General features: G+C 60.2%; 1 protein-coding gene across 2 annotated transcripts; it reads left to right on the plus strand.

The window, feature by feature from the left end:
• The first annotated feature begins 116 nt into the window (after positions 1–116).
• On the plus strand, positions 117–27,363 carry STAMBP (STAM binding protein). Of its 2 annotated transcripts, none has more exons than XM_068156505.1 (10): positions 117–196; positions 3,993–4,237; positions 10,980–11,055; positions 15,582–15,677; positions 16,711–17,086; positions 18,284–18,408; positions 20,778–20,915; positions 24,055–24,167; positions 25,092–25,191; positions 25,910–27,363. In XM_068156505.1, exons 2-10 carry the CDS (start codon positions 4,023–4,025, stop codon positions 25,964–25,966), a joined length of 1,296 nt encoding a protein of 431 aa, XP_068012606.1. In that variant the 5' UTR covers positions 117–196; positions 3,993–4,022; the 3' UTR covers positions 25,967–27,363. The 2 variants fall into 2 exon arrangements, with proteins under 2 accessions (XP_068012606.1, XP_068012607.1); XM_068156506.1 differs by having other exon boundaries at positions 124–196; positions 3,996–4,237.
• The last annotated feature ends 16 nt before the right edge of the window (positions 27,364–27,379 follow it).

Below are 27,379 nucleotides of genomic sequence, written 5' to 3' on the forward strand. Positions count from 1 at the left end.
AGGGCGAGCCTCTGACGTCATGACGCTCAGCGTCCGCCCGGGGACAGGAAGCGGCCGGGCGGAAGTGAGGGCGGTGGAACGTGCCAGGATGTTGCGGCGGCTTCTGATTGGCTGTTGAAAGGGGCGGGGCGGGGCTGCCGGCGTTGGGGCAACGAACCCGGAAGCGCCGAGGGGAAGCGGCGGCTGGCGGCTCCAGGTCAGGGCCGGGCCTCAGGCTGCGGGAGAGGGCGGGCGGGGGGGGGGTCCTCTTCCTCTCGTGTGGGGGCCGAGCCAGGCAGGCTGCGCTGGAGGAGGGGTGGGTGTGTCTTATCGGCATTCCCCTCATGGGGCGCCGGTCCTGAAGGGCTCTGGCTGTGGATGTCTTTCCCTCAGCAAAGGGTGTCCGCTCTGGGGCTTCCCTGGTCGTGTTGTGTGCGGCTGGGAGCCCGTGGGGGCCTTATTTAGAGGGGAAGGGCAGGGAGAGGCTCTTCTGGGAGGGACAAGCAGTCTTGGGAGCTTCTCTGCTCTTGCCTTTCACGGCAAGGGCTGTGAGAGTTCTGGAGGGCTCTCATTTATTGGGGGGGGGCAGAAATCTTTCCCTCTCGTGGCATTCAGTGGCTGGAGGGCATCTGTGGTTTAGGCGTTGTCTTTATCTCGAGGGGTGCTGCAGGAATTAGAAGGGGGGCTCTGGGTCGGGGCCATCAGGAGTTATGCTGCACGGGTGGTGTCTGTTCTGTGTTGAGGGGAGAGCTGTGGAACTTGGCAGGTGAGCTTTGGATTGGGATGACTGAGAGCTCTGGCTTGGGAGAGCAACCAAACCTACCCCCTGCTCCCCATGTACAAGCTCCTTCTCCAGTGAGGTGGAGAAGCTGAAGCCCACTCTGAGCTGTGGCTCTGTCACACCCCATAAGTGAGCAATTTGGCACAGCAACCTCTGGCAGGACTCAATCCCCCAGCCCTTATTTGGGGCAAGAGGCCTATGGAGGCCACCCCAGGATGTGGGCTGGGAAACATGGGACTGACTGCCTTAAAAGGGGGCTTCTGCCCTGAGGTAACCCCAGAAAGGCAACTCCTCCACTGCTCAGGATCTTTTAGTAGTGCTTGGCTTAGCTCAGGACCTTTCCCCTCTTTAGGAAGGCACTGGAGTAAATCATAACCTCGTGTGTGTGGCACTTGGGTTGCAGGAAGGCTTTCAAGGTGCTCTGGATTCAGGTCTGTGATTTCCTAGAGAGGTTAAACCTTACACCACACCAGGGTGACTTTTCCAAGGGAGAAGTGCTCTTGCAGCAGCAAGAGAGAGGATTGAAGGCAGCCTACAAGAAAGCTGGGAAGGGCTTGTAGTGGTAGGATAAAGGGCAATGGCTTTGAGCTGGAAGAGGGGAGACTGAGACTGAAGATGAAGAAGAAATTATTGAGAGTGAGGGTGTGGAGAGACTGGAACAGGTTGCCCAGGGAGGCTGTGGCTGCCTCCTGCCTGGAGGTGTTCAGAGCCAGGTTGGATGAGGCCTTGAGCAACCTGGGCTGGTGGGAGGTGTCCCTGCCCATGGCTTGGTGGTTGGAACTGGATGATCTTGAAGGTCCCTTCCAGCCTAAACCTTTCAATGATTCTGGCCCTTCAAACAGTCACAGTGGTTCCTCCACTTTGAATTTATGGGCTTGTGCCAAGGGGCTGTGGGTGAGAAGGGCTTTGTTGGAGGCAGACAGGGGGATCAGGTCGAGGTGCATTCCTGGGGTGTGCCTCCCACAGCACAGGGCAGAGAGGCTGTGCCCAGGCAGGGAGCAGTTTGGGATGGAGCTTGTTGGGTAAGGACAGCTCTGCTGAGCAGCAGTGGCTGCAAAGGTGACCTTTAGCTCTCTCCTCTTCTCACTGCTGTGAGAATGGTGCATGCTGACGTGTTGGAAACACCTTGTGAAGCTGCTTCTACTCAAGCCTGGGTGAAGCACTTTGGCCACCTCCCCCCAGACTAGAGATCAGCCCTGGTTGTGTTGTGTGGAGAGACAGCTGGGAAGGAAGCACTGCTGTGAGTGGGATTTGGATCATTGAGTCTCAGAATGGTTTGAGTTGGACAAGATCTTTGAAACAATCAGCTCCAACCATTCTCTAACTCTGCCATGGCTGGAGCTAAACCATGTCCCTCAGCACCACAGCTTTCAAACTCCCTCCAGGGATGTGGGCTCCACCACCTCCTTGGGCAGCCTGTTGCAGTCTTTGAGAACCTTTCCAGTGAAGAAGTTTCTTCTGATGTCCAACCTAAACCTCCCCTGATGCAACTTGAGGACATTTCCTCTTGTTCTGTGCCTTGTTACTAGGGCAGAGACCAACCCTTCCCCAGCTTTGTTGCCCTTCTCTGGCCCTGCTCCAGCCCTCAATTCCTTCTTGGAGTGAGAGGCCCAACCTTGAGCCCAGCACTCAAGCTGTGGCCTTCCCAGTGCCCACCCTGGGGGCACAACCCCTGCCCTGCTCCTGCTGCCCACACCATTGCTGCTCCAGGCCAGGCTGCTGGTGACCTTCTTGGCCACCTGGGCACCCCCTGGCTCCTCTCCAGCTGCTGGCACCCAGCACCCCCAGAGCCTTCCCCACAAGGCAGTTTCCAGCCGCTCTGCCCCCAGCCTGGAGCCTTCCTGGGGTTGTGACCCACGGGCAGGACCCAGCCCTTGGCCTTGTTCAACCTCATCCCATTGGCCTCAGAAGTGGACCCAGCCTGGTCAGATTCTTCTGAATGGATCTGACCCCTCTGGATGGCTTGAAATCAGTTACCAAGGACTGAGCTTGAATTTCTGGTCAACTTTCAGGTTGTAAAGGTAAAACCCAAACTGTGCCCATAAGGACCTGAGCTTCTCCCAACTTCTTCCCTCAGAACCTAGCTTGGCCCCTGTATTAAACAGCTCTCTGCTGAGGGGGGATGATTTCTGTCAAGGAGGGACATTCCTGAGGAGACTCCATGAGTTCCCTGCTTTGTGCTGGAAAGAGTGGTCAGGGGTTGGCACAGGCTGCCCAGGCAGGTGGTAGAGTCCCCTCCCCTGGAGGTGTTCAAGAGTTCTGGGTTCACTTTTGAGCCCCTCCCAGAAGGACATTGAGGGCTGGAGCAGGCCCAGAGCAGGGCAATAGAGCTGGAGAAGGGTCTGGAGAATAGTGGTGTGAAGGAGGAGCTGAGGGAGTAGCTGGGGGTGTTGAGGCTGGAGAAGAGTTGATGGGTTGGACACGATGATCTTGAAGGTCTCTTCCAACCTGGTTTATTCTATTCTAAGAGGAGGCTGAGGGGAGACTTCATTGCTCTCCACAACTCCCTGAAAGGAGGTGGCAGTGAGGCGGAGGTTGGGCTCTTCTCCCTCGTATCAGGTGATAGGTGGAAAGGAAGTGGCCTCGGGTTGCACCAGGGGAGGTCAGGCTGGCAATGAGGAAAAGTTTCTCTGCTGCCAGAGTGGTCAGGGATTGGCACAGGCTGCCCAGGCAGGTGGTGGAGTCCCCACCCCTGGAGGTGTTCAAGAGTTCTGGGTTCACTTTTGAGCACCTCCCAGAAGGACACTGAGGGCTGGAGCAGGCCCAGAGCGGGGCAATAAAGCTGGAGAAGGGTCTGGAGAACAGGGTTGTGGAGGAGGAGCTGAGGGAGTAGCTGGGGGTGTTGAGGCTGGAGAAGAGGAGGCTGAGGGGAGACCTCATTGCTCTCCACAACTCCCTGAATGGAGGTGGCAGTGAGGTGGAGGTTGGGCTCTTCTCCCTCGTATCAGGTGATAGGTGGAAAGGAAGTGGCCTCGGGTTGCACCAGGGGAGGTCAGGCTGGCAATGAGGAAAAGTTTCTCTGCTGCCAGAGTGGTCAGGGGTTGGCACAGGCTGCCCAGGGAGGCGGCGGAGTCCCCATCCCTGGAGGTGTTCCAGAGCGCTGTGGCCATGACACTTGGGGCCAGGGTTTGGTGGCCATGGTGGCGCTGGGTTGACGTTGGGCTGGGTGATTCCGGAGGCCTTTGCCAAGCCCAACAGCTCCACGACTCTCTGCCTCCCCTTTCCCCCCCAGCAGCATTCCCCGGGCTGCCGGGCAGCGCGGATGCGTGCGGCCATGCCCGACCAGGCGGAGGCCGGCCTGCCCCCGGAGGAGCGCCTGCGGAGGCTGATCCAGGCGGGCAGCGCCGTGGAGGTCAACGAGGACATCCCCCCCCGGCGCTACTTCCGCTCCGGCGTGGAGATCCTGCGCATGGCCGCGGTCTACGCCGAGGAGGGCAACCCCGAGCGCGCCTTCATCCTCTACAATAAGTACATCACGTAAGGCTGCGGGCTGCCCCTGCCCTGCCTCCGCCCTGCCCTCTCCCTCCCTCCCCCCCCGCCTTCCCTCTCCCTCCCTCCCCCCCGCCTTCCCTCTCCCCCCCTCCCCCCCGCCTTCCCTCTCCCCCTCCCCCCCGCCTTCCCTCTCCCTCCCTCCCCCCCCGCCTTCCCTCTCCCCCCCTCCCCCCCGCCTTCCCTCTCCCTCCCCCCCGCCTTCCCTCTCCCTCCCTCCCCCCCGCCTTCCCTCTCCCCCTCCCCCCGCCTTCCCTCTCCCCCTCCCCCCCGCCTTCCCTCTCCCCCTCCCCCCCGCCTTCCCTCTCCCCCTCCCCCCCGCCTTCCCTCTCCCTCCCTCCCCCCCGCCTTCCCTCTCCCTCCCTCCCCCCCGCCTTCCCTCTCCCCCTCCCCCCCGCCTTCCCTCTCCCCCTCCCCCCCGCCTTCCCTCTCCCCCTCCCCCCCGCCTTCCCTCTCCCCCTCCCCCCCGCCTTCCCTCTCCCCCTCCCCCCCGCCTTCCCTCTCCCCCTCCCCCCCGCCTTCCCTCTCCCCCTCCCCCCCGCCTTCCCTCTCCCCCTCCTCCCCCCCCCCGCCTTCCCTCTCCCCCTCCTCCCCTCCCCGCCTTCCCTCTCCCCCTCCTCCCCCCCCCCGCCTTCCCTCTCTCCCCCCCTCCCGGATCAGGTTGGATACCTCTGGCCAGCTGATGATGAGGCCAGGTAGCCAAGAAGTCCCCCAGCAGCCTGGCTTGCAGCAGCAGTGGTGTGGCCAGCAGGAGCAGGGCAGGGCCTGTCCTCCCTGTATTCAGCACTGGAGAGGTCACAGCTTGAGTACTGGGTTTGGTTTTTGGGCTCCTCTCTCCAAGAAGGACATTGAGAGGCTGGAGCAGGGCCAGGGAAGGGCAAAGAAGCTGGGGAAGGGTCTGGAGAACAGGGCTGGGGAGGAGCAGCTGAGGGAGCTGGGGGGGGTTGAGCCTGGAGGAGGTTCCCTTTGAACCCTCCCTGGTCGGGAGGTTCCCTCTGAAGCCAGGTTGATCTTCTGTCCCTCTGTCCCCTCTGCTGGTGGAGCCTTCTGTCAGCAGCAGGGAGGTTTTGGCTCCCTCTGTGTCAGAGCTTCCTGGTGTTTGTCACTGCAGGGTGGTTGGAGTGGCCTCAGCTGTTGCAGGGTTGGTGGTGACCTCAGTGTGGATGGCCAGGGGGCTGTGGGCAAGCACCTCAGTATCAGGTGACTGCCAGGAAAGGATGGGGGCTGGTTGGTGGGTTCTATAATGAACCACCTTTGGAGGAGGAGCTCTTTTACACTCAGGTTACTACAGCTCTGGCTTCCTCCTTCAGGTGCAGGTTCAAACCAAACCTGTAGGTTTGGTTCATACAGTCCTGGAACCCCAGGCTGGTGTGGGTTGGAAGGAACCTTTCAAGGTCATCCAGTCAGCAGCTAGAGCTCACAGCCCCAACCAACCTGACCTGCAGCTGTGCCAGGGATGGGGCAGCGCTCACCTCTCTGGGCAACCAGGGCCAGGCTCTCCCCACTCTCAGTGTCCAACATTTCTCCCTTCTCTCCACTCTGAATCTGCCTCTTTTAGTTCAAAACCATCCCCCTTGGCCTGTCACAACAGGCCCTGCTCAAAACTCTGTCTCAAGCTTTCTGATCAGCCTCTCTGTCCTGCAAGGCCATCAGAAGGTCTCCCTGGAGCCTTCTCTTTGGCAGGCTGAACAACCCCAACCCTCTCAGCATGGCCTCACAGCAGAGCCCTTCCAGCCCTGCCAGCATTGCTGTGGCCTCCTCTGGCCCTGTTCCAACAGGTCTGTGCTGTGCTGAGGACTCCAGAGCTGGCCCTACTTGTTTCACATCTCAGAGTATAATCTCTCCCTACCCTAAACACACACACACATACACAAACTGTTCCAGGAGGGACACAGGGAAGAGTTCTGGGTCCAAAGAACCTAAAGCCAAGCAATTGTTGAGTTCCTTGAGTACTGAGCACCTTTCTAGACAGCCCCAGATCACCTCTAAAGCCAGCCGAGACCCTGTGTGGTGTTCAGCTGTGGAGTCCCCAGCTGAGGGCCTACACACAGAATCACAGGATGTTGGGGGTTGAAAGGGATCTCCAGAGATCAGCCAGTCAAAAGCAGGGTCACCCAAGGCAGTCTGTACAGGAATGCATCCAGGTGGGTTTGGAAAGTCTCCAGAGGAGACTCCACAACCTCCCTGGGCAGCCTGCTCCAGGCCTCCAAGTGCAGAGCCAAATACTCTTGCCCAGGAAGGAGCCATCCTGGGGCTGAATCCCCAGTGCTGAGCTGGAGCACACTGTGGTGAGGTGGTGTCAGGTCTGGATGGTGTCTGAGCACCCAGAGCAGCTCCTGCAGCTGGTGCCTGTGGGTGCTGACAGCCTCACAGTGGCACAGAGCATCCTGGTCTTGTAGCTTCCTTCCCCAAAGGCCTCTCCCAGTTCCACCCAGTGCCCCTCTGCTGTGCCCCTGCTGCCTGCTTGCCCAGAGCCTGGTGGCATCTCAGTGGGCATCTCCCTGCCCCCATGTGCAGGATTCCTGCCCCTGAAGCCCAACACATTTTTCTGGGATTAGCTTTGCTTCCTGCCTTGCACTTGCTGAGCTTTTATGGGCATCACAGCAAGTGCCCAGACTGGGAAGTGTGAAACCCTTGGGAAGGTTTCCAGGCTGCTACGTAGCTGGAGGAGAAACTCTTTAAACAAAGGAGCTGAGGGCACCTTGGCTCTCCTGCTGTGGCACAGATGGGTGCTGGCCTGGGTTCTCTGCAGCAGCTTTCAAATGCTCCTGGCATCTGTGCTGAGCAGGCTGCTGGGCTGCCAGGAAGGGACAAAAACCCTTCCCTCAGGGGTGTGATTCCTCCTGTGCTGATGAATGTCAGCTTCTGCCCTGGATTGGCATAGAAACACAGGATGGCATGGGGTTGGAAAAGCTCTCTGGGATCACTCAGCCCAACATCAGCCCAGCACCACCAGGGCCACCAAGCCATGGCCCCAGCTGCCATGGCCACAGGGTTCTGGAACAGCTCCAGGGGTGGGGACTCCACCACCTCCCTGGGCAGCCTGTGCCAATCCCTGACCACTCTTGCAGCAGAGAAACCTTCCCTAGTGTCTAACTTAACCCTCCCCTGGCACAATTCCAGGTCATTTCCTCTTGTTCTATCACCTGATACCAGGGAGAAGAAGAGCCCAAGCCCCCCCCCCCTCCAGCCTCCTTTTGGGGAAGTATAGAAAGCAATGAGGCCTCCCCTCAGCCTCTTCTCCAGGCTGAACACCCCCAGCTCCCTCAGCTGCTCCTCCCCAGCCCTGCTCTCCAGACCCTTCCCCAGCTTTGCTCTTCTTGGTTATCTGAAGGTCTGAGCTTCCTGTCACCACCTCAGTTCTCTGACTGCAGCAGTAGGCTTCAGGAGGTTGTTTTCTAGATGTCCTTCCCCAGGGGTGTGACCCAGAAAGTGATTGGTATCTGGAGCCTCTCACATGACTTGATCTGCTCCACCCTGTCTAGCAGTGGGCCCAGCGTTCTGCCTCCCCAGCTGCAGTCAGTGCTGTGATTGGCTTCGAGGCATTGAATGGGTTGGGTTGGAAGAGACCTAAAGCTCAGCCAGTTCCAACCCCCCTGGCATGGGCAGGGACACCTCCCACCAGCCCTGGCTGCTCAAGGCCTCCTTCAGCCTGGCTTTCAGCAATTCCAGGCTTGGAGCCTCCTCAGCTTCTCTGGGCAACCTGTTCCAGAGCCTCACCGCCCTCCTGGGGAAGAATTTCCTCCTCATGTCCAATCCCCATCCAGCTTCTTCCAGTCTGAAGCCATCACCCCTGGTCCTGTCACTCCAGGCCTTTGTACAAAGCTACTCTCCAGCTGTCCTGGAGCCCCTCCAGGTACTGGAAGGCAGCTCTAAGGTCTCCCTGGAGCCTTCTCCTCTCCAGGCTGCACAACCCTTGGCCTCCCAGCAGAGCCCTGCCAGCATTGCTGTGGCCTCCTCTGGCCCCTCTCCAGCAGCTCCTCATCTTTCTTGTGCAGAAGCACAGCTTGTTGCCCAGCCCTCAGTGGGGCTGGAGGGTGGTAGGGCTGTCTCTGAGAAGAACCAGGCTGGACTTTCAACGCAAGTTCCTTATCACTTTGTAGGCCATCTGCTCCCTTGCCTTCCTCAACAGCTGCTTCTGCCTGGCTCTGGGGGGATGTTCTCTTTGTGGCACCACCAGCCTGACTTTGCTTTTGTTAGGGCCAAATGAGATGGGAAAAGAGTAAAAATGTGACTCTCTTTGGTGGTGTTTGGGCTCCTGCTTTGTTCCCCGTGGCTGGGAGCTGCAGGCTGTGAGGGGATGGCTCCAGAGGTTTGGGGGGGGGCGTTGCAGGGGGCTCTGCAGACGCTGCCTTGGCCTGCGTGCCGGAGCGGCGCTGAACATCTCCTCTGCTGGGGCTGCTCAGTGCCAAACAGCTGCTCCTCCACAGGGCTGGGGAGCAGGGGGAGCTTTGAACAAGCCCCAAACTCCTGGGCTTGCAGCCTTGCCAAGCCTCAGCTGGGCTGTGGGAAGGAAACACAAACTGGCCCTGACCTACCGCAGCCTCTCGCTGCCTGCTCTTGCCCCAGAGTCTTCCTCTGCCTGCTTGAGTCCTCCTCCTCCTCCTCCTCTCATCCTGCTGCCCACTTTTTTACTACCCCCTTCCTGACTTGTGGAACCCCAGCTGTCTCTGCTGGTTTTTCCATCCTCTCCAGGCCAGCATCTGCTCTTAATCCTTCTTAATTAATCCCTTCCATTTGAATCTGCTAGCTGTTGGCAGTGCTCACAGCCTTGTTTTGTCTCCTCAGCACAGTGACCTACTTCACAGCCACCAGCTGGGAGCGGGTCCTGGCTGGGTGTTTAGGGTGGAATGGCAGCTTCCCCATGGCTCCAGGCTGTGACAAGGTCACAGGATCACAGATCAGAGGATGTCAGGGGTTGGAAGGGACCTCAGGAGATCATCAAGTCCAAGCCCCCTGCCAGAGCAGGAGCAGAGAATCCAGCACAGGGCACACAGGAACGCATCCAGGCAGGAATAGAAAGGCTCCACACAAGGAGACTCCACAACCTCTCTGGGCAGCTTGCTCCAGGCCTCTGGGAGCCTCCCAGTGCAGAAGTTCCTCCTCATGCTGAGCTGCAGCCTCCTGGGCTGCACTTTCCATCCCTTGCCCCTTGGCCTGTGCCAGGGTGCAGCTGAGCAGAGCCTGTCCCCTCCCTCCTGCCCCCCAGCCCTCAGCTCTTGAGAGACATTGATCAGATCCCTCTCAGCCTCCTCTCCACACTTAGCACCCCCAGGGCTCTCAGCCTCTCCTCCCCAGGCAGTGCCGCAGTCCCTTCAGCAGCCTTGCAGCCCTCCCTTGGACTCTCTCCAGCAGCTCCCTGTCCCTGCTCAACTGGGGAGCCCAGAGCTGGATGCAATGTTCCAGGTGTGGCCTCAGCAGGGCAGAGCAGAGGGGGAGGAGAAGCTCCCTGGCCCTGCTGGCCACACTCCTCTGAATGCCCCCAGGACCCCCTTGGCCTTCTTGGCCCCCAGGGCACATTGCTGTGCCCTGCAGCCCTTGCTGCCCAGCAGCACTGCCAGCTCCTTCTCCTTGGGGCTGCTCTCCAGCAGATCCCCTCCCAGCCTGTGCTGCTGCAGCTTCTTCTTCCTGCCCAGCTGCAGGACCCTGCTCCCCTCCTTGCTGACCCTCAGCAGGTTGCTCTCTGCCCAGCTCTCAGCCTCTCCAAGTCTCACTGGGGTCTCAGCAGGATTCTGCTGAGCTTATGGTCTCTGCTGAGAGCATCCTCAGCATCTCTTTGGCAACCAGGAGCATTCAGGGTTGCATAAAGTCCTTCATTTTCCCAGAGGACTGAGCCAAAAGGCTCCTTTTGGATGTTGTGAGTTTGCTTGTAGCTTCCCTCCGAGTTTTCTCTTTTCATGGGCTGGGCTGAGCTGATTTCTCCATCTCTAGCCCTAAATGTTTGTTCCTCCATGCAGAAGGTCAAAGTGAGCAGTGAGTCCTTGAGCTTGGTTTCAATGCCCTTGGCTGTTCTCAGAGGTGCAGGCAGGTGCCCAAGGACCTTCCTGGATTGCTGACATCATTCTTGGTGTTTTAGAGTAGCTATTAATGTTTATCCCTGAGGATCATCTGCACAGTCCAGGTGGAAGAAAAGTCTCCCATGGGCCCAACCTGATCCAGCTGGAGGTGTCCCTGCTTGTTGCAGTGGGGTTGGACAAGATGACCTTTGAAGGTCCCTTCCAAACTGCTGCATTCTGTGATTCTATGACCAGATGAGATCTCCTGTGTGCCATGAGCCAGAGGGACAGGGGGCAATGGATTTGAGCTGGAAGAGGGCAGATTGAGACTGGAGATGAGGAAGAAATTGTTGAGAGTGAGGAGAGACTGGAACAGGTTGCCCAGGGAGTTTGTGGATGTCCCCTCCCTGGAGGTGTTCAAGTCCAGGCTGGATGAGGCCTTGAGCAACCTGGGCTCTGGTGGAAGGTGTCCCTGCCCATGGCAGGGGGTTGGAACTGGATGATCTTGAAGGTCCCTTCCAACCCAAACCATTCCATGAAGATCTCAGGAGGCCGTTGCCTGATGCAGAAAGGCAGAGACTGTCCTGCTGGTGAGGAGCACAAGGCCCAGGGAGGTGACAGAGCCAGGGGACAGTGCTGGAAGGGGGTGAGCCAGACTCCCAGAAATGTCACTGAGAGTATGGACTTTGTCCCTCCCTGCTGGGCTCAGGAGTCAGTTTCGCTCTGCTTTTCAGGCTCTTCATAGAGAAGCTGCCCCAGCACCGTGATTACAAAGCTGCTGTCATACCTGAGAAGAGAGAGACAGTCAAAGTGAGTGGCTACCTTGCCAGGTCCTCAGCAGCTGCTGCTGGACATGCTTGGAGGTCATCAACCTTGGGTTTTCCTGGCTCTGTATAAACCTTGAGAAGCCTTGGCCCCAGCCAGGCTGTCCTAACACCTTGGGAGTTCTGGTTTGGGTTCTCCTTACCCCTGCCCTGGGCTGCCTGGGGCTATCCAGTTTGCTTTCTGCTGAGCGCTGGGGTGTCCTTTCCTCAGCTTGCCAGGGGGCTGTGCCCCCTCCTTTCAGCTCCACTATCACCTGGAAAGGTTGGATCAGGTGATGCTTGGGGTCCCTTCCAACCTGGCATCCTGGGAGTCTGTCTGTGGTTCTCTTGGTGGTTAAAGAGCCCTGAGTTTTTCCATGCATGGTGGCTGGGTGCTGAGCGTGCTGAGCGGGGCGGCTGGGTGCTGAGCGTGCTGCGCGGGGCGGCTGGGTGGTGCTGCGCGGGGCGGCTGGGTGCTGAGTGTGCTGAGCGGGGTGGCTGGGTGCTGAGCATGCTGCGCGGGGCGGCTGGGTGCTGAGCAGGGCGGCTGGGTGCTGAGCGTGCTGCGCGGGGCGGCTGGGTGCTGAGCAGGGCGGCTGGGTGCTGAGCGTGCTGCGCGGGGCGGCTGGGTGCTGAGCGTGCTGCGCGGGGCGGCTGGGTGCTGAGCGTGCTGCGCGGGGCGGCTGGGTGCTGAGTGTGCTGAGCGGGGCGGCTGGGTGCTGAGCATGCTGCGCGGGGCGGCTGGGTGCTGAGCAGGGCGGCTGGGTGCTGAGCGTGCTGCGCGGGGCGGCTGGGTGCTGAGCGTGCTGCGCGGGGCGGCTGGGTGCTGAGTGTGCTGAGCGGGGCGGCTGGGTGCTGAGCATGCTGCGCGGGGCGGCTGGGTGCTGAGCAGGGCGGCTGGGTGCTGAGCGTGCTGCGCGGGGCGGCTGGGTGCTGAGCGTGCTGCGCGGGGCGGCTGAGTGCTGAGCACGCTGCGCGCGGCGGCTGGGTGCTGCGCGGGGCGGCTGGGTGCTGAGCGTGCTGCGCGGGGCGGCTGAGTGCTGAGCACGCTGCGCGGGGCGGCTGGGTGCTGAGCGTGCTGTGCGGGGCGGCTGGGTGCTGAGCGTGCTGCGCGGGGCGGCTGGTGCTGAGCGTGCTGCGCGGGGCAGCTGGGTGCTGAGCGTGCTGAGCGCGATGGCTGGGTGCTGAGCGTGCTGCGCGGGCGGCTGGGTGCTGAGCGTGCTGAGCGCGATGGCTGGGTGCTGAGCGTGCTGCGCGGGCGGCTGGGTGCTGAGCGTGCTGAGCGCGATGGCTGGGTGCTGAGCGTGCTGCGCGGGGCGGCTGGGTGCTGAGTGTGCTGAGCGGGGCGGCTGGGTGCTGAGCATGCTGCGCGGGGCGGCTGGGTGCTGAGCAGGGCGGCTGGGTGCTGAGCGTGCTGCGCGGGGCGGCTGGGTGCTGAGCGTGCTGCGCGGGGCGGCTGAGTGCTGAGCACGCTGCGCGGGGCGGCTGGGTGCTGAGCGTGCTGTGCGGGGCGGCTGGGTGCTGAGCGTGCTGCGCGGGGCGGCTGGTGCTGAGCGTGCTGCGCGGGGCAGCTGGGTGCTGAGCGTGCTGAGCGCGATGGCTGGGTGCTGAGCGTGCTGCGCGGGCGGCTGGGTGCTGAGCGTGCTGAGCGCGATGGCTGGGTGCTGAGCGTGCTGCGCGGGGCGGCTGGTGCTGAGCATGCTGCGCGGGGCGGCTGGTGCTGAGCGTGCTGCGCGGGGCGGCTGGTGCTGAGCGTGCTGCGCAGGGCGGCTGGTGCTGAGCGTGCTGCGCGGGGCAGCTGGGTGCTGAGCGTGCTGAGCGCGATGGCTGGGTGCTGAGCGTGCTGCGCGGGCGGCTGGGTGCTGAGCGTGCTGAGCGCGATGGCTGGGTGCTGAGCGTGCTGCGCGGGGCGGCTGGTGCTGAGCGTGCTGCGCAGGGCGGCTGGTGCTGAGCGTGCTGAGCGTGCTGAGCGCGATGGCTGGGTGCTGAGCGTGCTGCGCGGGGCGGCTGGGTGCTGAGCGTGCTGAGCGCGATGGCTGGGTGCTGAGCGTGCTGCGCGGGGCGGCTGGTGCTGAGCGTGCTGCGCAGGGCGGCTGGTGCTGAGCGTGCTGAGCAGGGCAGCTGGGTGCTGAGCGTGCTGAGCGCGATGGCTGGGTGCTGAGCGTGCTGAGCAGGGCGGCTGGTGCTGAGCGTGCTGCGCAGGGCGGCTGGGTGCTGAGCGTGCTGCGCGGGGCGGCTGAGTGCTGAGCACGCTGCGCGCGGCGGCTGGGTGCTGCGCGGGGCGGCTGGGTGCTGAGCGTGCTGCGCGGGGCGGCTGAGTGCTGAGCGTGCTGCGCGGGGCGGCTGAGTGCTGAGCACGCTGCGCGGGGCGGCTGGGTGCTGAGCGTGCTGTGCGGGGCGGCTGGGTGCTGAGCGTGCTGCGCGGGGCGGCTGGGTGCTGAGCGTGCTGCGCGGGGCGGCTGAGTGCTGAGCGTGCTGCGCGGGGCGGCTGAGTGCTGAGCACGCTGCGCGGGGCGGCTGGGTGCTGAGCGTGCTGTGCGGGGCGGCTGGGTGCTGAGCGTGCTGCGCGGGGCGGCTGGGTGCTGAGCGTGCTGCGCGGGGCGGCTGGGTGCTGAGCGTGCTGCGCGGGGCGGCTGAGTGCTGAGCACGCTGCGCGGGGCGGCTGGGTGCTGAGCGTGCTGTGCGGGGCGGCTGGGTGCTGAGCGTGCTGCGCGGGGCGGCTGAGTGCTGAGCACGCTGCGCGCGGCGGCTGGGTGCTGCGCGGGGCGGCTGGGTGCTGAGCGTGCTGCGCGGGGCGGCTGAGTGCTGAGCGTGCTGCGCGGGGCGGCTGAGTGCTGAGCACGCTGCGCGGGGCGGCTGGGTGCTGAGCGTGCTGTGCGGGGCGGCTGGGTGCTGAGCGTGCTGCGCGGGGCGGCTGGTGCTGAGCGTGCTGCGCAGGGCGGCTGGTGCTGAGCGTGCTGCGCGGGGCAGCTGGGTGCTGAGCGTGCTGAGCGCGATGGCTGGGTGCTGAGCGTGCTGCGCGGGCGGCTGGGTGCTGAGCGTGCTGAGCGCGATGGCTGGGTGCTGAGCGTGCTGCGCGGGGCGGCTGGTGCTGAGCGTGCTGCGCAGGGCGGCTGGTGCTGAGCGTGCTGAGCGTGCTGAGCGCGATGGCTGGGTGCTGAGCGTGCTGCGCGGGGCGGCTGGGTGCTGAGCGTGCTGAGCGCGATGGCTGGGTGCTGAGCGTGCTGCGCGGGGCGGCTGGTGCTGAGCGTGCTGCGCAGGGCGGCTGGTGCTGAGCGTGCTGAGCAGGGCAGCTGGGTGCTGAGCGTGCTGAGCGCGATGGCTGGGTGCTGAGCGTGCTGCGCGGGGCGGCTGGGTGCTGAGCGTGCTGAGCAGGGCGGCTGGTGCTGAGCGTGCTGCGCAGGGCAGCTGGGTGCTGAGCGTGCTGCGCAGGGCAGCTGGGTGCTGAGCGTGCTGAGCAGGGCGGCTGGGTGCTGAGCATGCTGCGCAGGGCGGCTGGGTGCTGAGCGTGCTGAGCAGGGCGGCTGGGTGCTGAGCGTGCTGCGCAGGGCGGCTGGTGCTGAGCGTGCTGCGCAGGGCAGCTGGGTGCTGAGCGTGCTGCACAGGGCGGCTGGTGCTGAGCGTGCTGCACAGGGCAGCTGGGTGCTGAGCGTGCTGCGCAGGGCAGCTGGGTGCTGAGCATGCTGCGTGCGGCGGCTGGGTGCTGCGCGGGGCGGCTGGGTACTGAGCGCAGCGGCTGGTGCTGAGCGTGCTGCACGGGGCGGCTGGGTGCTGAGTGTGCTGAGCGGGGCGGCTGGGTGCTGAGCGGGGCGGCTGGGTGCTGAGTGTGCTGAGCGGGGTGGCTGGGTGCTGCACGTGGCAGCTGGGTGCTGAGCACGCTGCGCGGGGTGGCTGGGTGCTGAGTATGCTGAGCGCGGCGGCTGGGTGCTGAGTGTGGCAACTGGGTACTGCATGTGCTGCGCGGGGCGGCTGGGTGCTGCGCGGGGCGGCTGGGTGCTGAGCGTGCTACGCGCGGGGCGGCTGGGTGCTGAGCACGCTGCGTGGGGCGGCAGGGTGCTGTGCGGGGTGGCTGGGTGCTGAGCATGCTGAGTGTGGAGGCTGGGTGCTGCATGTGCTGAGTGTGGCAGCTGAGTGCTGCATGTGCTGAGCGTGGCGGCTGGGTGCTGTGCGTGCTGCGCGCGGCGGCTGGGTGCTGCGCGCGGCGGCTGGGTGCTGTGCCGGGCAGCTGGGTGCTGAGCATGTTGGCTTTGCCAGGAGGTCCTTGGAGGCAGCTCCCAGGCTCAAGGAGCTACCACTCCTCAACCTTGACCAGGAGAGCTCTTGCTGAGTGGTGGTGGTGGAGCTGTCAGTGCACCCCTGGTCACAGCATGCAGCCTGTCCTCAGCTGGTGGTGGAGCTGCTTGGCCCTTCCTGCCTTGTGAACAAGCAGCTGCTTCATGATCTCTGGGTGCTGCATTGGTTCTTTGGTCTGTCTGGGGGTGGTTTGTCTTGCCTTGGGGCTGTCACACTCACGCCTCTGCTTCCTCCCTTCAGAAGCTGAAGGAAGTAGCTTTCCCCAGAGCGGAAGAGCTCAAGGAGGAGCTGTTAAAGAGGTACACCAAGGACTATGCTAAGTACAAGGAGCAGAAGGTGAGTGAGAGGAGACTGGAGGCCTGTGCTCCCCAGAAGGCACTCGGCCGCAAAGGGTTTGGAAGAGGGGGAGTCTCCAGGGCTCCCTGAGTGCTCTGGAATGTGAAACCCCAGCTTGCAGGGTCCAGCCTCATCACAGGGCTGCCCTGCTTGTGTCTGTGCTGCCATTGTGCAGGGGGATTTGTCACAGGTATCCCTCTGGCCCTTCTCATTCTTCATCCTGAGCCTGGACAGTTGTTGGGTTGGGCTTTTTTTTGCTCTCTGTCCCAACATGAAGTCTGACCCAGAAACTCAGCATGGGCAAGGATCTGAGGTTCTGTGAGCAAAGCAGAAGACTGCAAGAGGTGATTTTAGAGACAGGGTAGAGAGGAAGATAGGCTGAAAGAATTGGGGCTCTTCAAGGTGAAGAAGAGAGGGATCCAGGGAGACCTTAGAGCTGCATTTCAATAGCTGCAGGGGAGCTACAGGCAGGCTGGGGAGGGACTGTTCAGAAGGGGCTGTGGGGCTAGGCCAAGGGGCAATGGCTTGAAGCTGGAGCAGGGCAGAGTTAGGTTGGACATCAGGAGGAAGCTCTGCACAGTGAGGCTGGGGAGACACTGAGACAGGCTGAGGCCCAATCCCTGGAGACATTCAAGATCAGGCTGGCTGCGTCCCTGGGCAGCCTGCTCCAGTTGGAGATGTCCCTGCTGAGTACAGGGGGCTTGGACAGGATGACCTTGGAGGGTCCCTTTCAACCCAATGCCATCTGTGAAATCAACCTGGAGAAGTGATTTTTAAAGACAGGGCAGAAGAAAATCAACCTGGAATTGTGTTCCTCTGGAGGAGGGGAGGGTGAGGCAGCAGCTCTGCCCTGCTCTGGCTGCTGCTGGGAGTGGGGATCTCTGTGTTGCAAGCTGAACCTTCCTTGCAGGTTTATGTTCTGCAGAGCCTTTCCAAGCAGTCTGGGCTTGCTGAGGGTCTGCAGTGCAGAGACTTCATCCCCTGCTGGTGTTCCCCTGCCTGCTGATGTCCCCTGGCTTGTTTCTCCCTGCAGAAGGAGAAGGAGCTGGAATTTGCTCGCAGCTTGGCCTTGCAGCAGCAGCTGGAGGAGGAGAGGAGCCGAGTGGCCCTGATGAAGCAGCAGCAGGCAGAGCAAGAGCAGTTTCAGGCCTTTGAGGAGATGATTCGCCGCCAGGAGCTGGAGAAGGAACGCCTGAGGATAGTGCAGGAGTTTGGAAAGCCAGAGCCAAGGCCTGAGGCTCTGGATGGACCTCTCATCCCTGGGGTGGAGAAGCCTCCCACTGATCTGATCCCAGCGGTTCCTGCCTCTCCAGTGTCCCCTGCCAGCCCCTCAGCAGGAACTGTCTCCTCCAGGCCTCCTGTTGTGGACAGATCTTTGAAACCAAGCGCCCTGGGGAGCACAAACAACAGTTAGTACCTCTCACTGCACCCTGCTCCCTTAGCTGGGGCTGAGCCAAACAAGCTGAGGAGCTGCTTTGGCTGGGAGGCTGTGGGAAGTGTCTCACCATGGCTCCATCCCCTCTGGGTGGTCTCCTCCTCGGCCAGGAAAGGTTTGCAGGGCTGAGAACTCTTGCACCACACACACACTTCTGCAGCCCAGCCTCTCTGCTGGTCTGGGGTCTACAATCTCAGTTTAGGAAAGATATTGAGTTGCTGGAAGGTGTCCAAAGAAGGGCAACAAAGCTGGGGATGGGTCTGGAGCACAGCCCTATGAGGAGAGGCTGAGGGAGCTGGGGTTGCTTAGCCTGGAGAAGAGGAGGCTCAGGGGAGACCTTCTTGCTCTCTCCAACTCCCTGAAGGGAGGTTGGAGCCTGGTGGGGGTTGGTCTCTTTTCCCAGGCAACCAGAACAAGAGGACACAGTCTCAAGCTGTGCCAGGGGAGGTTTAGGCTGGAGGTGAGGAGAAAGAGAGATTGGCCATTGGGATGTGCTGCCCAGGGAGGTGGTGGAGTCCCCAACCCTGGACGTGTTTAGGCTGTGGCACTTGGTGCCATGGTTGAGTTGATCAGATGGTGTTGGGTGATAGGTTGGACTGGATGATCTCCAAAGTCTTTTCCAACCTGATGAATTCTCTTAGTGACTTCTCTCTCTTTGGCTTTCCTACCCTCAGATACTGGTTGGAGATGGGATTTAGTCCCCGAGTGGGCTGGGGAAATTCCACTCTTCTGCCACCTGTGGCTCTGAAACACTGATTTAGCCCCTTCCACGTGGGTGGTTCTTGACCAGTGACTCCTCTTGCTTTCAGGGATATTTTTAACCTCATTGCAGTGATATTTTTTTGATATCCCTGAAGGAAAGGAGTCACTGGTGCAGAACCACCCACCTGGAAGGGGCTCAATCAGTGTTTTGAGGCTTTTAAGTGCTGGAGTGTCCTTTTCTTTACCAAAACACTTGGGGTTTGCCATGCTGCTGAAGGTCTCTGGAAGGAGGTAGTGAGTGTCCCTCAGGGCGTGTCCCAGGGCCATCATTTCTCTCTCACTGCTCTTCTAAGTGAGAGCACTTCATGCTTCCAGGCTGAATTGTCTCAGTCTAGCCCCTTCAGGCCCCCCCTAAGGAACCCTTCCTGCCCCCCTGGCACTGCTCATGGTGCTCCCCTTCTCCCCACAGATGCCAGCTTAGATGTCCTTCGCCAGGTCATTGTCCCTAGGGAGCTCTGCCAGAAGTTCCTGCAGCTGGCTGACGCCAACACCGTCAGGGGTGTGGAGACCTGTGGGATCCTCTGCGGTAAGCTGGTAAGGTGGGGACCCTACTGATGACCCTGGCTGACACTGGAGTGGTGCAGGGGGGCTGCTGCCAAGGTGGGCAATAGCTTTGGAAAGGGGTAAAGGTCCCCTGATGTCTGCCACAGGAGGCTGGTGGTGCAGCTTCACCAATGACCCAGGCTTCCGTGGGGGCTTTGGGGAAGATCTCCAAAGGAGCCTGCAGGAAAGCTGGGAGGGGACTTTTTAACAAGGGCTTGTACTGATGGGGTGAGAGGGAATGGATGGAAGCTTGAGGAGGGCAGATGGAGACTGCAGATTAGGAAGAAATTCTTGAGAGTGAGGCTGGGGAGACACTGGGATGGGTTGTGGCTGCCCCCTCCTTGGAGGTGTTCAAGGCCAGGCTGGATGAGGCCTTGAGCAAGCTGGGCTGGTGGGAGGTGTCCCTGCCCATGGCAGGGGCCTGGTACTGGATGATCTTGAAAATCCCTTCCAACCTGAACCATGCTGTGATTCTATAGGACTCTGCTTCTCCTTTCCCTCCCTTCCATGTTAGGAGTTCCTCACACTGAGCAAGGTGCTCTCTACTGAGCCCCAGGAGGTATTCAGCTTCCTCTGCCCTGCTGATGACTCTGCCTCAGGAGCTTCTGTGTTGCTGGTGACAGGCAGCTGGTGACTTGCCTTAAGAGTCAGATCATGGAATGCTTTGGGTTAAAGGAGCCTTTAAAGGTCACAGAATCACAGAGTTGTTTGAGCTGGAAAAGATCTCCAAGATCATCAAGTCCAACATCAACCCAACCCCACCATGGCCACCAAGCCATGGCCCCAAGTGCCATGGCCACAGGTTTCTGGAACACCTCCAGGGATGGGGACTTCACCACCTCCCTGGGCAGCCTGTGCCAATCCCTAACCACTCTTGCAGCAAAGAAACTTTTCCTCCCCTGGCACAGTTTCAGGCCAGGAAACTTATGTTGGTCATCCAGCCCAAAGCCCTGCAGTCATCAGGGACATCCCCAACCAGAGCAGGTTGCTCACAGCCCCAGACAAGCTGACCTGCAATGGTGCCAGGCATGGGGCAGCTCTCACCTCTCTGGGCAACCTCTGCCAGGCTCTTCCCCCACTCAGTGTCAAACATTTCTCCCTTCTCTCCAGTCTGAATCTCCCTCTTTGAGTTCAAATCCTCCCCCCTTGGCCTGGCACTAGAGGCTCTGCTCCCAACTCTGTCCCCAGCTTTCTTTAGGCCTCCTTTATCTCCTGAAAGGCAGCAGTGAGATATCTTTGGTAGCTTCAGGACTGAGGTGTCCCAGCTGTGAAGGAGGATGACCCTCACCCAGACAAGTCTGTGCAAACACCAACTGGAGCCTGTTGGTTCTCCTGCAGTTGGTTTGCACAGGTTTCAGCTGGCAGCTCCAGCTTGCTTCCCCCAGGGTCCCTTGGGGCTGCTTTGCTTGCAGAAGTTTGCTTTGAAATTCAGTTCTTTGATGTAGCAACTTTCTGCCATCCAGCTGCTCCCAGACACTTGGTGGTGGTTTCATCATGGAGCATCATCTCCTAGGCAGTGGAGAGAGTCACTTCTTGTGCGTGTCCAGGATCTCTCTGAGCTCTTGTGGATGCTCTGCATGGCAGGGAAAGGGATTAGAAAGTCCTGGGTTATAGAGTCACAGAATGGTTTTGGTTGGAAAAGCCCTTTCAGACCATCCAGCTCAACCATTCTCTGACACTGCCAAGGCTGGGGCTGAACCATGGTCCTCAGCACCACATTGAATCCCTAGACTGGGCACAGCTGAGACCACACCCTGAGTTCTGGGTTCAGTTTTGGGCTCTTCACTTCAAGAAGGACATTGAGGGCTGGAGCAGGTCCAGAGAAGAGCAACAAAGCTGGGGAAGGGTCTGGAAAACAGGGCTGAGGAGGAGCAACTGAGGGACTTGGGCAGCCTGGAAGTGGCTGAGGGGAGACCTTCTGGCCCTCTACAGCTGCCTGAAAGGAGGTTGGAGCCAGCTGAGGGTTGGTTTCTGCTCCCTGGTCTCAGGTGATAGAAGGAGAGGAAATTGCCTGGAATTGTGCCAGGGGAGGTTTAGTCTGAAACCCCTCCAGGGATGTGGATTCACCCACCTCCCTGGGTGGTTTAGAGGCTTTGACACCCCTTTCAGTGAAGAAGTTTCTTCTAAGGTCCAACCTAAACCTCCCCTGGGGCAACTGGAGGCCGTTTCCTCTTGTCCTGTGCCTTGCTAAGGAGAAGAGCCCAACCCCCACCTGGCTCCAGCCTCCTTTCAGGAAGCTGCAGAGAATGTGGAATCGTCCTGAGGATCGGAAATGCCCTCTGCAGCAGTGAGCTTGCTGCCTGGGGGGGAGGTGGGGGCTGGGAAGGGGGGAGTGACAGCCTCCCTGTGCTGCCTTGCAGATGAGGAACGAGTTCACCATCACCCACGTCATCGTCCCCAAGCAGCACGCAGGCCCCGACTACTGCAACACCGAGAGCGAGGAGGAGCTCTTCCTCATCCAGGACCAGCACAGCCTTGTCACACTGGGCTGGATCCATGTGAGTCCCCTGCCTGCTTCACATTCCCCCCTGGCATTCAGCTGGAAAGGGATGCACAGAGCAGGGCTGGTGGCGGAGAACTTGCCAGAGGAGACAGCACAGAGCAGGCAGCATCCTCCAGGTGGATTTCTGCCTCTGCTTACAGAGTCACAGAACGGGTTGGGTTGGAAGGGACCTTAAAGATCATCCAGCTCCAATGCCCCTGCCCTGGGCAGGGACACCTCCCACCAGCCCAGGTTACTCAAGGCTTCATCCAGCCTGGTTTTCAACACTTCCAGGCTTGGAGCCTCCACAGCTTCTCTGGGCAACCTGTTCCAGAGCCTCACCACCCTCCTGGGGAAGAATTTCCTCCTCATGTCCAATCTCCATCCAGCTTCTTCCAGTCTGAAGTCTTCCCTCCTTGTCCTTGGCCTCCAGGCCATTCTACAAAGTCCTTCTCCAGCTGTCCTGGAGCCCCTTCAGGTACTGGAAGGCTCCCTGGAGTCTTCTCTTCAGGCTGCACAATCCCAACTCTCTCAGCCTGGCCTCAGCAGAGCCCTTCCAGCCCTGCCAGCATTGCTGTGGCCTCCTCTGGCCCCTTTCCACCAACTCCCTGTCTGTGCTGAGGGCTCCAGGGCTGCCCCAGCACTGCAGGGGGGGCTCAGCAGAGCACAGCAGAGAGGCAGAATCCCCTCCCTGCCCCTGCTGCCCACACTGCTGGGGATCAGCCCAGGCCAGGCTGGGGCTGGGCTGGCAGTGCTCAGTGCCAACTCCTGTCCAGCTTTGCACCCCCAGCCCCCCCAAGGCCTTCTCCTCAGGGCTGCTCTGCAGCCATTCTCCATCCAGCCTGGATTAGTGTTTGGAATTGCCCTGACCCAGCTGCAAGGACCTTGCTCTTGGCTTTGTGAGATTTCTGTGAGCAAATCCAGGTCTGTTTTAAATTTAGGTCTGTTCCTAAAGCCTCAGACCCTTGGATGCTGGGTGTGAAGCTCAAGTTTCATCCAGCTGACTCCAGAGGCAGTGTTGGGGCATCCCATACTGTTGTGTCCCCCACAGCAGGGCTGCTGCATGCAGCCAGCTCGGTGCTGCTCTGGCCTGGGCCGGTGGTGGATTCCTGGGCTGGCTGCGGCACTGCCCTCTGCCTGTCCCCACGGAGCCCTTGGCAGTGGGATCAGGGCCAAGGAAAATGTTTGGTGCTGCTGAGGAATCTCTGGAAAGCAGCAGCTGCCTCCCAGGGTTTCACAAACAGATGCCTGCTGCGTGTGCCTGGCACGTGGGAGGTGTCTGCTTTTGGTGATAAGTCCTCAGGGATGGCCCTGAGGTGTTCAGGGCCCTTCAGGAATCTCTTGGGCATTGCTGCTGCTCCTGGCAACAACAACAAAAAACCCAAACCAAGCAAAAGGAGGAGAGATAAAACCTTCCAGCCAGAGTTAGGCTGTGAAATGCAGCTGCCAGCTGGAGAGGGGGGAGGTGCTGGCTGGCTCTGCTTACAGTGTTACAGAATGGTTTGGGTTGGAAAGGACCTTAAAGATCATTTAGATCCACCCTGCCTGCAGGCAGCAGGGACACCTTGCAATAGAGCAGATTGCTCCAGAGTCCCAAACAGCCTGACCTGGAAGGGTGCTTGACCTGGGGCATCTCCCACCTCTCAGAGCAACCTGGGCCAGGGTCTTGTCAGCCTCACAGTGAAGAATTTCTTACTACTGCCTGGCCTGAGTCTCTGCTCTTCACTTCAAAACCATCACTCCCTGTCCTGTCACTGCACTCCCTGATCAAGACTCCCTCCCCAGCCTTCCTGTAGCCCTCTTTTAGTCCTGAAAGGCCTCCAGAAGGTCTCCCTGGAGCCTTCTCCAGGCTGCACAGCCCCAACTCTCTCAGCCTGGCCTCAATTCAGAGCCTTTCCAGCCCTGCCAGCATTGCTGTGGCCTTCTCTGGCCCCTCTCCAACAGGTCCCTGTCTGTGCTGTGGACTCCAGAGCTGCCCCAGCACTGCAGGGGGAATCTCAGCAGAGAGGCAGAATCCCCTCCCTGCCTCTGCTGCCCACACTGCTGGGGATCAGCCCAGGCCATGCTGGGCTGCCAGCTCCTGTCCAGCTTTGCACCCCCAAGTCCTTCTCCTCAGGGCTGCTCTCCAGCCCTTCAGCCCCACTTGGGTTTGTGGGATGGCCCTGAGCACCAATAATCATAGAATCAATAAGGTTGGAAAAGACCTCAAAGGTAATGGTACAAGAGTCAGAGCCTTGGCTGTCCTGGTGGGTTCTGGTGTCTCAGCAGTGCCTTGGCAGGATGTTCTGTGCCCAGTGGTGCTGTGAGGTGAGCAGTGCCCTGTGGGGACAGGAGTGAAAGCAAGGACCTGGCAGTGTGACTCTGTGGGACATGACCAGAGAGGTAGAGCTCCTGCTGCAGTGATTCCAAATGGAAGAGAGGAGCAGAAAAGAAACACTGTGTGTGCAAACATGTCCTGTGTGCCATCCAGGCAGCTGTGGCCCTTCTCTGTCACAGCCTTCCCTAGCCAGGCTTGGTCCTTTTGCACTCCTTGACAGCCTGGGCTGCATCCAAAGCAGTGCAGGGAGCAGATCAAGAGAGGGGATCCTGCCCCTCTGCTCTGCTGAGACCTCACCTGCAGTGCTGTGTCCAGCTATGGGGCCCCCAAAAGAGACATGGACCTGCTGGAGAGGGTCCAGAGTAGGCCACAAATAAAATCAGGGGGATGGAGAACCTCTGCTTTGGGGACAGGCTGGGAGAGTTGGGGCTGTTCAGCCTGGAGAAGAGAAGGCTTCAGGGAGACCTTAGAGCACCTTCAAGCTGCATTTCAGTATCTGCAGGGGACCTGCAGGCAGGCTGGGGAGGGACTGTTCAGAAGGGGCTGTGGGGGTAGGACAAGGGAGAATGGTTTGAAACTGGAGCAGGGCAGAGTTAGGTTGGACTTCAGGAGGAAGTTCTGCACCATGAGGGTGGTGAGACACTGGGACAGGCTGCCCAGGGAGGTGCTTGAGGCTCTGTCCCTGGGGACATTCAAGGTCAGATTTGATGTGGCTCTGGGCAGGTTGCTCTAGTTGGAGGTGTCCCTGCTGAGTGCAGGGAGTTGGACAAGATGCCATTGGAGGGTGAAGTCTCTAACCCTGCTGTAAGCTGCTCTCTGTTCTGTGCCTGTGTTGCAGACCCACCCCACACAGACAGCTTTCCTCTCCAGCGTTGACCTGCACACACACTGCTCCTACCAGATGATGTTGCCTGAGTCCATTGCTATTGTGTGCTCTCCAAAGTACCAGGAGTAAGTATGGGGTGGGGAAGACCTTTTCCTCTGCCTGTGGGGCACAACCAAAAGGTTGGGCAGGAGGTTGTGCCCAGGGACAGGACAGGCTGGAATCCTGGGTCCAGTTCTGGGCTCCCCAGTTGCAGAGGGATAGGGAAGTGGTGGAGAGAGTCCAGGGCAGGCTGGGAAGCTGCTGAGGGGCCTGGAGCAGCTCTGGCAGCAGCAAAGGCTGAGAGCCCTGGGGCTGAGAGCATGCAGAAGAGCAGCCCCAGAGGGGAGCTGAGCAATGCTCAGCAAGAGCTGAAGGAGCTGTGGGGGGCAAGAGGCTGGGGCCAGGCTCTGCTGAGTGGTGTCCAGGGCCAGGCCAAGGGGCACAAAGTGGCAGCCAGGAGGTTCTGTTTGCCCCTGAGGAGAAAGTTGCTTGTTGTGAGGGTGCTGGAGGCCTGGAGCAGGCTGCCCAGAGAGGTTTTGGAGTCTCCTTGTGTGGAGACCTTGCAACCCCCCCAGGCATTGTGCTGCTGGGCAAGCTGCTGTGGGTGCCCTGCTGGAGCAGGGGGCTTGGACTGGGTGAGCTCCAGAGCTCCTTTCCAAGCCCCAGCTGGCTGTGAGGCCTAACCTCATCAGAAGGCATCCAAGGGCTGTTTACCACAACCCTTCCTCTCTCAGTGTCCTGCTGGGAATGAGCAGCCAAGTCCCACAAGCAAGGTGTTAGCAGAGGAGCAGCTCTGACCTGGCAGCTCCTCTGAGCTGGGCGGGGGGGAGGTCATGACAGGGCTGTGGTTGCCCACCCATGCACAGGGCTGTGGAGAGGAGTGTCCCAGGCAGACAATCATCTGCTCTGGCTGGGGATGTGCAGCCTCAGGCAGGCTCCTTCAGGCAGAGGGAGAGCTGCTGCTGTTTGCAGAGGCTTGGGCTGCACAGAGCCTCTGTGCTTTGCTCCAGGACAGGGTTCTTCAAGCTGACGGAGCATGGCCTGCAGGAGATCTCGTCCTGCCGGCAGAAAGGATTCCACCCACACCCCAAAGACCCTCCTCTCTTCACAGTGAGTCACCCCAAGGGGCACTGGGGGGGCTGGAGGGCTGCCCTGGACACTTCCCTTGAGTTTATATCCGTGGGGAGGGGCCAGGCTGTGGGCTGGGACTGCAGAGTCAGCCTGGCAGTGGCTTGGCTCTCTCCAGAGCTGGGGTGCCAAAGGTTTCTGAGCAGTTAGCACAGGTGGCACCAAGAAGGGAGCTACAGGAGAGCTGGAGAGGGACTTGATAAGGGCCTGTGGTGGTAGGACAAGAGGCAGTGAACTGAAACTAGAGCAGGGTGGGTTAGTTTGGACAGTGGGAAGAAGTTCTTTACAGGGAGGTTGGTGAGACACTGGACTGGGTTGCCCAGGGAAGTTGTGGACATCTCATGCCTGGAAATGTTTGAGACCAAGGTTGGATGAGGCCTCGAACAACCTGGGCTAGTGAGGAGGTGTCCCTGCCCATGGCAGAGGGCTGGAAGTAGATGATCTTTAAGGTCCCTTCCAACCCAGGCCATTCTGTGGTGGAGGTGGGAGCAGGGCAGTGCTCTGCAGAAACAGGTCCAGGTTTGTGTTGGAGAGAAAGGCAGAGAGTTGGGTTTGTGTCCTGCCGCTGTGTGGCACCAGGCAGGATATGCTCCTGGTCTGGGAGGGCTGCTCTGAGAAGGATCCTGGCTGCAGGGGAGACTCACCTGAGCTGTGGGAACATCTCAGTAACCTTTTCTCTTCCTCTTCCCCTCCCTTCCAGACCTGCAACCATGTGTCCGTGGTCGAGAGAGACGTGGTCCTGATGGATCTCCGATAGGCCTCTTGCCTTAAGCACTGACAGAAGACCCTTCCCCACCTTCCTTCTAGGCCTAGGGAATTTGGGGGTTTGCCCTCCTGTAGCAGGTGATTTCTACTGTGTAGTGCCCCTGCCCCTTCCTCCCCCAGGAGCCACGGTGAGATCACTTCCCTGACCTCACTGGGAGCGCCTGGAAGCCTCAGTGCCTGGTGTGGGGCTGGCAAAGTGGGGCTGAGGTCCAGGGTGTGGGAAAAAGCTGAGTGGAAGTCCAAAGGCAGAAGCTAACACTGGTTGTTTAATACTCTGAGCTATGGCTTGAACAGCTTCTTGGCAGGAGGTGGGGGAGGGGTTCCCTGTGATTTGCTGCAAACTTGAGGTGTGGAAACCTCTCCAAGTGCTTTCCAAAGTGGGGCTTGCCCAGACTGAGCTGTGCTCTGTTTTGCTCTTCTCTCTGGGTTGCTGTTGGCTCAGTGCAGCTGAGAAGTTTTTGCTGTAGTCTAAAGATGGAACCTTCCTCACCCCTCTCACCCCATCCAAGAGCTTCTCTCTGCTGAGCCAGAGAGAGTCCTGCTGGCTGGAGTGGAGAAGCCTTTGCTGTAGTCTAAAGATGGAACCTTCCTAACCCCTCTCACCCCATCCAAGAGCTTCGTGCTGCTGAGCCAGAGGGAGTCCTGCTGGCTGGTTCTCAGGTCTTTTTCCAGTGAGGTCAGAAGGGTCCCAGGCTCCTTTGGCAACCCCTATTTCAGCATTTCAGGGGATGTGGCACTGCTCTGCCGAAGCTTCTTCATTCCAGCAGTGGAGAGGGTGTCTGGATTCCATCTCCTGGGTGAGAGCCCTTGGGCTGCCCAGTGAGGGCTCGGGGTCAGCTTGTTGCTGGTGCTGCCATGGAGGAGTCTCTGCCTGCAGTGTGTTGTGTGAAGGCTCTGGAGGGCCACCACCCCTCTGAGACAAGACTCTAGCAGCTTTTGCCACTCCAGTCCTCAAAGCTCACCACACCCATTGCCTCCACACTTCTCAGAGCAGTCTGAAGTCCTTGCCAAAGCCGAGTGCCCTGTGACGTCGCCGTTACGCAGTACCCAGCCGGGGACCTCCCCTGAGTGACTTTGAGACATCATCCAGCAGCCAGTTCCCTTCCCTGTGCTACCCATCTGGAGCCTCTGCCCCTGCTGCTAGTGGGGGAGAAGCTGTGCTGCAAGGTGGAAAGCATCTGGCCTCCAAAGGGCTGAGCGTGACCCACAGCATCTCCACATCCTCCGGCAGGATGCTGTGAGGAGCAGTGTGTGGGGAGGGGAGGAAGGCTTGGAGGAGCTGCCAGCCCACCTGCTGTGCATGATGTGTGTGCTCCATGGCATGGCCTTGGCCCTCCACATCCAGCAGCCTTTGGTGTTCAGTTAACACAGATGGATTGGATCAGCTTGGCCTGGTTTCAGCTGC

This window comes from Melanerpes formicivorus, unplaced genomic scaffold (genome assembly GCF_026170545.1).
Source record: "Melanerpes formicivorus ecotype bairdi unplaced genomic scaffold, bMelFor1.0.p_v2 SCAF_34, whole genome shotgun sequence".
Taxonomy (NCBI): Eukaryota; Metazoa; Chordata; class Aves; order Piciformes; family Picidae; genus Melanerpes; species Melanerpes formicivorus.

What these genes read in the sequence shown, in the direction of transcription:
- STAMBP (XM_068156505.1), top strand. Translation starts at nt 4,023, where the DNA reads ATGCGTGCGGCCATGCCCGACCAGGCGGAGGCCGGCCTGCCCCCGGAG. An exon ending in CCTGGGGAGCACAAACAACA is followed by an intron (nt 17,087 to 18,283) that starts GTTAGTACCTCT and finishes TTCTCCCCACAG; the next exon opens with ATGCCAGCTTAGATGTCCTT. An exon ending in AAGACCCTCCTCTCTTCACA is followed by an intron (nt 25,192 to 25,909) that starts GTGAGTCACCCC and finishes CCTCCCTTCCAG; the next exon opens with ACCTGCAACCATGTGTCCGT.